Below are 9596 nucleotides of genomic sequence, written 5' to 3'. Positions count from 1 at the left end.
GAGGCGGAAGTCAGAGCTCCGCGCAACGCAAATAATGTTCCGGCTGAAACACGGTGCGCTAAATGATAAAACATAAATTAACGAAGCTTCGAGGCAGAAAAATTTTCCTCGAGGAATTTTAATAATCGAGGTACTCGAATCACTCGAGGAATCGTTTCAGCCCTACGTGACACTGTAATATGATTCAGATAATCTGTGAAAATATTAATCTTCTCCACCTCCTTCCTGAGCTTCTATTGTCATCTAAAGAAATGAACCAGAAACAACCAATCAGAGCCAGGAGGAGGGGCTTAGCGCTGTCAATCAATGCTAAACAACTCATTGTTTTATCAGTGGCCAACTATAAACTATAAAATTGTTTTTTTGAAAATGTTTTAAGTGTTATATTGATAATGCTGTAATAATGCAGACTCTCAAAGTCCAATACATCTAAATTTTGTAAAGAACATTTTAACACTGGAGCTGGAAGATATTTTAAATACCCCAAAATAAAACACTACAACCAAAAACAATAAATTTATTTATTTTTTATTTATTTATTTATTCATTCATTTCATTTAGTACAAAAAAACAACCTAACACGTTTTTTGATATACTAAAAAATACATCTCAATCCATATGTATTTCAAAATTTTAAAACAAAATGAAATGAAAGGCAGCAGAAAGAAGAAAAAAATCTTATAATCTTTGCCCCTTTTTTCTCAACTCTGAATCAAAAAATAAAATCCACTTACAGCTCAATTCAGCTTATAGCGAGAATCTACTACAAATGTCATCTCAAGAACTGTACAGAAAAATGTTTTAAATTAAACCAAAACCGTAAATAAAATGTTTTATGATGTTTCTGGAAAAAAAAATACTTTTCTAAAACTATTAATCATCAGAATGGAAATGATTAAGCTCATCTTAATGATAATAATTGTTTAATTATAAGACCTAACTAGACTGAGCTTACAGTTTGTAAAAGTCTTTTAGATGACTTTGTGAGGATGTTCAGCTGGTCTGTCGTGTGACGCTCCTCTTCCCGTCCAGCTGTCCCTTCAGCGCCGCAGCGGGTCATCTCCATGGTGAACGAAACGTCCGTGAAGCTGGAGTGGAGCCCGCCGCTGGAGAGCGGAGGCCGAGAGGACGTCGTCTACAACATCATCTGTAAGAGCTGCGACAGCCGGCGGGGCAGCTGCACCCGCTGYGGAGACAAYGTCCAGTTTGTCCCGCGGCAGCTCGGCCTGACGGACACCGGCGTCCGCATCAGCGACCTGCTGGCTCACACCCAGTACACCTTTGAGATTCAAGCTGTGAACGGAGTGTCTGACCAGAGTCCGTATTCGCCACAGTGCACGTCCGCCAACATCACCACCAACCAGGCCGGTTAGTGAACATCTTTCAAATCTGTTTCATCCATGGAGATCCAACGGGACAGAAAAGAAAAAGACGTTTCCTGCCAGGAACCTGATGATAAATGGGAGTRGAGATGGGGGATGGTGTCTTACTCATAAGGCAGATGGATGATTCCACKGACCATYGATGAATCCTACACCATAATATGCATAGAAAGACGAGTGCAGTTGTGGGCCCACTTCCACTAAACCTTAAGTAGCAGAGCTAATTTTTTCACTGAAGCTAACTTTAAAAAGAAGCWAAGTTARCCAAAGATAGAAAGAAGATGCTAAAGTGCAGTGTTYGGCACGGTAACGATAATGCGTTAATAGAGGAGTTAAKTTTTCATTTAGCGCTTCAGCTAACTTTGAAAATATGSKAGCTAAACATGGAAGTTGGTCTCCTTGGTGGAGAGCACSCTGAGGGTTTTGAGACCAAGCGTTCTCAACTTGAAGTCTCAGAATCGTTTTCTCTGGTGCTCTWTTTGTGGCTTTGTCACATTYTGTCTCTAACTTRGCATCTTTTTGGTTTCTTCTCAGCACCATCTGCAGTGTCCATCATCCACCAAGTTAGCAGAACTCCCAACAGCATCACCCTGTCCTGGTCTCAACCTGATCAGCCCAACGGCRTTATCCTGGACTATGAGCTCCAGTATTATGAGAAGGTACATCCGTGCCGATTGGRTCCGTCTTTCCCTGGAACATTTGTAGAGGGGTTTTGGGTTCTGAACGGARAACAGTCATTGGTTGAACTGTTTTGTCTGTTTCAGAACTTGGCCGAATGGAACTCCTCTCTGATAAGGAGTCAGACCAACACAGCAGTCATACGGGCCTTAAAGCCCGGAACCATCTACGTCTTCCAGGTCCGTGCTCGAACTGTCGCTGGATTTGGAAGCTTCAGCGGCAAAATGTACTTCCAAACCATTACCACAGGTAAGATCTCTGGAATCTGCTGGTAGGATGTAAATAACCTTCAAATTTCAGTCAACAAGCTGATATCAGTGCGTGCGTGTTGTATGAACCCTCTGGTGAAGAGGAAGGTTGAATTATGCCAAATCMMACTCAGTCTTTTATTTCTATGGCCTCCATTGGAGTCTAAAGTCAGTTGAAGTTGTTTAGAGAAATGTTGGAATAAAAACGTCTCATTAAAGACTGAATCCACCAGGACAGGCAACGATCGGCTCAGAGATTTCACCAACAACACAGAGAGTAATGTCGCGTCTGGACAGTTCAAAAATCCGTGTTTCTAGTTTCTCTTGGGAAGTCGAACCTCTTTCATTGCTAAGTGTCTCTACTGGATATGAAATGTTATGTTGATTCTGTCCGCTCATCCTTACATTCACATATCTACAATGATCAGGCTGTTAGAAGTCTTACATTCAGTAGAAAATATGTAAATTGACCTTAAATGAGATGATCACAGGTCTTACATGTTGTTGTGGCAGGACTATTTAATCACATATATTCTATGTAGTTTATTTTCTTCATGGGATTTTTCTTTCAAGCAAAAGTTTGAGTCGCAGACATCGGCGTTACGTTCTGTTGAGGCTAGCTAGCAAGCTAGCTTTTTGCCCCTATCGTTGATAAGTGTAAATTATTGCCAGTTAGCTAGACAACGTTCTGTACGATGCTATGTGCGTTCTGTGTAAAAAAGCTTACTAGTACATAAAATATGCAATTTTCTTTTGCACATTTCTCTCATGACACGGGTCTTAAATTTAAGTCATAATGGTCTTTAAAAATGGTCTTAAAAAGTCTTAAGTTTGAGTTGGTGAAACCTGCAGAAACCCTGCAATAGACGCAGATTGTGTATTTAACTGGTTTCCTCTTCTTGGACTTCTAACTGGATAGTTTCTGATGCGGTAGGGTGTGGAAAGCTCTATAAGATCCAATCAAAACACAAATCCTCAAGGTCTGGCATTTAGTTCGAATCTAGAAGTCAACTTGTGAGAATCCTTATAAAATAATGGAGAATGAGAGCCTGCCTGTGGTTTCTGACACCACAGGCAGTGAAAGGTGGAAGCAGACATGCTCAGAGTCTGGCTGACCAACATGTTTCAAGACGCTGTGTTTCAGTCAGCTCCAGTCTTTATCTTTTGTCTGGTTTTGTTGTTAGAAGAGTATAACTCCAGTATCCAGGAGAAGCTACCTCTCATCATCGGTTCGTCTGCAGCAGGAGTCGTCTTCATCATCGCCATGACCGTTGTCATAATCGTGTGTCGCAGGTGAGACATTATTTGATGGTGCAGGTAAATAAACTCGGGCAACCGAGCTATACTTCTAGGACTCACATGCACGTCTAAATGCATCTGATTTTCTTTTGGTGTTATGTACATGTAACATAAACACATTGTTCATATCTGTAGACATTTCTTACTTTAAAGATTTTTGTTTTTCCTCATCAGGAGGAGTTCAGACAGGCCAGAATCGGAGTACTCCGACAAACTCCAACATTACACCAGTGGCCACAGTGAGCAGCTGTTTCAGTCTTGTGTCCAACAGTTCTAAAGATTAAAACTCGTCTTTAGAGAGATGGGGCTCAGTTTTTGGCTGCTCCTAACTTTGAGGTTTTTTATGCGTCTCCGCTGCTTTTCCGTTTCTCTCTATGAAAGTTTCCCCAGGAGTGAAAATCTACATTGATCCCTTCACATATGAAGATCCCAATGAAGCTGTAAGAGAGTTTGCCAAAGAGATCGACATTTCCTGCGTCAAGATAGAGCAGGTCATTGGTGCAGGTAAGGAGATGATGAATCAGAAACACAATGTTCGAGGACAAACTGGGATATTAGGAGCTTTGCTGCTTGGCTCAACTCTTTCTTCACAAACAGAGATCTTACTGAGACACCTTTGTCCTTTTTCAAACTGCCAACTCGTCTTTCTGATAGGTGAGTTTGGGGAGGTGTGCAGTGGAAACCTGCGGCAGCCTGGGAAACGAGAGATGCTGGTGGCCATCAAGACGCTGAAGGTGGGCTACACTGAGCGCCAGAGGCGGGACTTCCTGAGTGAGGCATCCATCATGGGCCAGTTTGACCATCCGAACATCATCCATCTGGAGGGGGTGGTGACCAAGAGCAGCCCAGTGATGATCATCACAGAGTTCATGGAGAACGGATCCCTTGATTCCTTTCTCAGGGTGATACTACCACATCATACATACAAAGACACCAACATACCGTGAGCAGAGTTAACTCTTGCTCTGTTCATGCAGATGATAACCAGTTAGACTCGGCGTCACTGATAAGCTTGCTTTATGCTTGACACATGAACACTCTGTGGAAAATAGATGCTGACAAAACTTTAGAAACATTTATGCTTTACGGTTTGTCCTCTCTGCAGCCCATGTGCTGCTAAACTAGATTCTGATTTGAAAAGTCGAATAAATTTACTGCCAGTGTCTTAAGGTGTTTTCACACCTGATAGTCCGGTAGACTCTGTTCCATTGGAACCAAAATGTCATAATCAGATCCACCTCCAGCTGCTGTGGTTCTGCTCTAAGTCAAACCAACCTGTTCCCCTCCTGGCCTGTGGGGGCGCTGCTCCAAGAACCACTGAAGGAAACAACACAAAAACCTCTGAAGAAGACATTGACACTTCTTTCTTCACAAAATGGAAACATTAATGGAGTAGCGTCAGATTTTAGCTGCTGGAGGATTTTTCCTGCTAGGCTAGCATGTTTGTTTTGGGTGTTTTTCCCAGAATGCCTTGTGCTGTAGACCACTTCCTGCTTTTGTTTCGGTTTCCAGTCCGCTTGGTGTTCACATATGAATTCAAACCGAATCAGAGTTCATTTCAACCAAACCCAGATGGAGGTTTATAGGCGGACCAGAGTTCACTTTTTTGGTCCAACTACACATTCACACTTCCCCAAATGAACCGGACTGTCTAGACAAACGGACTATAGTTGGATTAAAGTGGACCAAACGTAACTGGTGTGAAGGCACCATTAGAAAGCGCCTTTTGGCAATTATGGTGCTCTTATGAGGAGCAAGAACCCGGCAAACCAATCTGACTTGATGACAGCGATGACACATTGAGAGTAAATGTATGTAATTTTTCTCTTTCCAAAAGCAAAACGATGGGCAGTTCACTGTGATCCAGCTGGTGGGGATGCTGCGCGGCATCGCAGCAGGAATGAAATACCTTTGTGAGATGAACTACGTCCATCGAGACCTGGCTGCCAGGAACATCCTGGTGAACAGCAACCTGGTGTGTAAAGTGTCCGACTTTGGCCTGTCGCGTTTCCTGGAGGACGACACTTCCGACCCAACATACACCAGCTCTCTGGTGAGTCCTTACTGAAGATCCTCAGCACTTGTGATGAATTCATTTTCAGTTGGTGGCGAATTTCCTACGTCCTTCCTCCCTGTTAGGGAGGGAAGATTCCCATTCGGTGGACAGCTCCTGAGGCCATTCAGTACAGGAAGTTCACCTCCTCCAGCGACTGCTGGAGCTACGGCATCGTCATGTGGGAGGTGATGTCATATGGTGAGCGGCCATATTGGGACATGAGCAACCAAGACGTGAGTAAATCCCTACCGGAGATCAACACAGGAAGTGTTTGGTTATCTACTGTTGGTTAGATTGAATCAAAGTGCTTTACATCATGAAAACATAAAAACATCATTTGGTGTTACTTTTTGTCAAATGCCATCATTAAAATCATCAGTACACATAAAACATGTTGGTCAATTATCAGTTATTTTTAATCAGAAGTGACTCTAAACAGGTGGGATTTTAGTCTGGATTTAAAGCCAGACAGTGTTTCTGCTGCTTTGCAGTTTTCTGGAAGTTTGTTCCAGATTTGTGGTGCCTAGAAGCTGAATGCTGCTTCTCCATGTTTGGTTCTGGTTCTGGATGCAGAGCAGAACCAGAACCAGAACCTGCAGCAGCAGATCTTTGATGTGTTTCGGTGTGAATCTCTTGATGAGAGTAGTGTGAATTTTCATCAGTGTTTGGGTTTTCGCAGGTGATCAACGCCATAGAGCAGGACTACAGGTTGCCGGCTCCGATGGACTGTCCGAGCGCGCTGCATCAGCTGATGCTTGACTGCTGGCAGAAAGATCGCAACAGTCGGCCGAAATTCAGTCAGACCGTCAGCACACTGGACAAGATGATCCGCAACCCCAACACCCTCAAGACCACAACGCCGCTGTCGTCATGGTGGGCAGACGGACTCTTCACACCCTGACCGGCCCACACTTGCTCACTCATCATGTCTCCTCTCTGCTCTGGTTTTTGCACCAGTGTTCACTTACCTCTGCTGGACCGCAGCACCCCGGACTTCACCTCCTTCAGCACGGTGGATGAGTGGCTGGAGGCCATCAAGATGGGCCAGTACAAGGAGAACTTTGCCAACGAAGGCTTCAGCAGCTTCGACGTGGTTTCTCAGATGACCATGGAGTACGCTGGTTACATCCACCCACACATTTCAGATCGGTTTATTGATGCAGCACGTTTAAAAGAACCTTAGCAATAAGTGAAACCTTTAGGTATAAAACTAAAATATATTTAGATCAAATTTAGGTGTAGAAGGACGCTCCGGTTAAAATCAGAGTAAAGAGGGTTAAATGTTAAAGTGGGAGAGGAAATAACTGCAGCTTATTCTAAAATGCTACACAGATGCGACTGCATTTCTTAGAAACAGAGGATTTCCTGGAGCTACTGGAGTTTATTTTACAGAATAAAGAGAAGTGGACGTACATAAAATGAAAATATTGAATAAGATTATAAATAATAGTGCAGCTTTTCTAAAAATGTGTTAAAATATATACATTATTTAATTATGTTATGGCCTTATAACTACCCACCCAGTATTTTTTCACAAATAGAGGAAATGCTGTTGGCTGCTTTAATTAGATGTAAAATGAACACAGGAAACAGGTTCAGACTCTTATTGTGAAGGGTCGTAGTACACTTCTGTACATTTTATAATTTTAGCGTTGTAAAATTACCATGTTTTATGCAAAAAACTATTTTTAGTTATGAATTATTCTATGAATTATTCTGATGATTAATTGTATTAATTTTAAAAATTGACAACATTTTATTTAATGCAGAATTTAAACCAGGTGAAAATTAAATTGCCACTTGATGTTTTGTGTAGGACAAATTTGTGGACAAATTTTTTTATCTATATTTTAAATGCAAAATGTGTATATATTTGTACAGTTTTGGCTTAATTAGTGTTTTGAGAGTCTTGTTCTTTCAGCATTTGGCCTTTTTGACTCTGTTAACAATTAATCGATTTCTAAATTTCAATAATCGATTAATCAGATTAACCACTTCAGCCCTAGCCCTCATATCATTTTTCTGCCTCAGTTAGTCAGAACCAGTCTTGTTTTCTTGTCAGGGACATCGTCAGGATAGGCGTGACGCTGGCCGGCCACCAGAAGAAGATCCTGAACAGCATCCAGTCCATGAGGGCGCAGATGAACCAGATTACCTCAGTGGAGGTGTGATTCCACGGACCCGTCCGCTCGCGCTTTGCTCACCGCAGGAGGCCAGCACCCTCTCGAACTTCTGAGGAGAGCCAACAGCATCCATCCAAACTGTGACCTCACCGTACCTCCCTACAGACTCCACCCATTCGGGTCCGTCACTCGGCAGCGCAGAGACGTTGGCTTGTTGTCGTGGCAGCTGCTGCGTTCAGGTAACGGTGCGTTCAGGGACCTCGAGTTGCAGTCAACCTGAGATGATACGCTCTGTTTCTGCTCATCACCTCCACCACCGAGTTCCTTTACTGAGCAACAAGAAAGTCCGTCCAACATGACCTGGCAGTTCCAGTTTAAGGTTGACTTGATCTCGTCGGACCTCACATGTGGTGCTTTTGGTGGCAGGCGGACTCCGAGGCCTTAAACATCACAGACAGTCAGCTGAAGGCAACATCTGGACTGACTGACATCTGTCGCTTCACTCCTCCGGCTCTCTTTTCTACACCTTTTACCAATCAGATTCCCTCACTCTTGGTTTGGCATTATGGATAAGGGCAGTTTTCAGTTTTTGGGACATTATTTATTTTATTATTTAAAGGGGCAGTCTGTCTTTTTGTTTTGTTTTTACTTTTACATCATGTGACAATGTTCATGATTTTATTCTGTCATGCATGTTTGAGAAATCCTTCAATCTCCATGGCAACCATTCAGCTGTGCTAAACACCTGAATGGTGGAACTAGCCCCGCCTTTGAGGTACAACTCCTCCCATTTCAGCTCCTTCAGACTAGCCAGCAGCAATTAGCAGACACCTGGTKGAACAGCTGAGCTCATTAAAGGAGCTACTTCTCAGAGCAACGCTGATAAAAACGTTAAAGGGTTAACAGAGAAGCCATGTTGGAATGACTTCCTGGAGGCGGAGCTTCAGAAAGAGTAGGAGTTTTTAAAGAGACAGAGGCCCAATTTCAAGGCAATAAACTCAGAAGTCAAATTTCTCTTAAGTTATATTTGATATATAGCATTTTAATAACAATTGAAGCTAAGATAGTTAGTTGTTTATGCTATAAAATGGCACAATGTGCCTGGAAAACATATGGTACTGCCCCTTTAAGAGGTGAATCTTAAATCCAGCAGGAACACATAAATAATTAAAACCTTTAGACGCACCTGCCTGTGTGAGCTGCAGCAAAACAAAAAGCTGTTTTATAAAAAACACATCCTACACCGCCTGGTTAAACTTCAGTACCTTTTGCTGCTCATTTCCTTTTTTATGTATTTATGTTTTTTTAATTACATAAATAAATAAAGTCATAATAATTTGAGAATAAGTCATAATTTTATGAGAAATCCTACATTAAACTGTCAAAATTAGAAATGTTGGACAAGTAATACTTGGTATTCCTGTTACAAATACAGTAATATTTTATAATATTTTAAAACAACAGAGTGAAATTATCTTGACTTTCAGACGATTGTTTAAACGACTGAGTCCATTTTAAAGAAAGAGCCACACAGATTTGCTGAACCGCTCACGTCAGGTTTTGATAACTCCAGAAGCTTTTTTCTCATTAAAACATCTTTTTTCTCGTGATTTTACAACTTTCTTCTGGTGCTATTGTGTTTTTTCTGTGTTAATATTTTAGTAAGATCCTTACTTTATGTCCATAATTTAAAAACAAATGTCTTTCCTGGCCCTGGTGCCCCGTTGCACTTGTTTTACTGGCCTCTGCTGCCCTCTAGTGACCGGAGGATTGTTTATCAGTCAAGCGAGAAAAAAGACAAAGATAAAGT

At 42.0% G+C, this 9596-nt stretch overlaps 1 protein-coding gene across 3 annotated transcripts in view; it reads left to right on the top strand.

The window, feature by feature from the left end:
- LOC103468061 (ephrin type-B receptor 2-like) overlaps window positions 1-8622 on the top strand; it is a 27445-nt gene extending 18823 nt beyond the window's left edge. Inside the window, exons 4-15 of one of the 3 annotated variants that reach the window (XM_008414902.2) lie at window positions 1033-1368; window positions 1917-2041; window positions 2147-2309; window positions 3493-3601; window positions 3782-3846; window positions 3989-4111; window positions 4262-4509; window positions 5445-5660; window positions 5747-5896; window positions 6343-6536; window positions 6621-6776; window positions 7726-8622. In XM_008414902.2, the coding sequence (XP_008413124.1) occupies window positions 1033-1368; window positions 1917-2041; window positions 2147-2309; window positions 3493-3601; window positions 3782-3846; window positions 3989-4111; window positions 4262-4509; window positions 5445-5660; window positions 5747-5896; window positions 6343-6536; window positions 6621-6776; window positions 7726-7834 (1994 nt within the window). In that variant the 3' untranslated portion in view covers window positions 7835-8622. Of the gene's footprint in view, window positions 1-1032; window positions 1369-1916; window positions 2042-2146; window positions 2310-3492; window positions 3602-3781; window positions 3847-3988; window positions 4510-5444; window positions 5661-5746; window positions 5897-6342; window positions 6537-6620; window positions 6777-7725 lie in introns of all 3 variants that reach the window. The other 2 variants (XM_008414901.2, XM_008414900.2) reach the window with 2 other exon arrangements.
- The last annotated feature ends 974 nt before the right edge of the window (window positions 8623-9596 follow it).

This window comes from Poecilia reticulata, linkage group LG7 (genome assembly GCF_000633615.1).
Source record: "Poecilia reticulata strain Guanapo linkage group LG7, Guppy_female_1.0+MT, whole genome shotgun sequence".
In the NCBI taxonomy this organism is placed as follows: domain Eukaryota; kingdom Metazoa; phylum Chordata; class Actinopteri; order Cyprinodontiformes; family Poeciliidae; genus Poecilia; species Poecilia reticulata.
The sequence above is the reverse complement of the archived record's forward strand: the minus strand, read 5'-3'. Positions and strand labels throughout refer to the sequence as shown.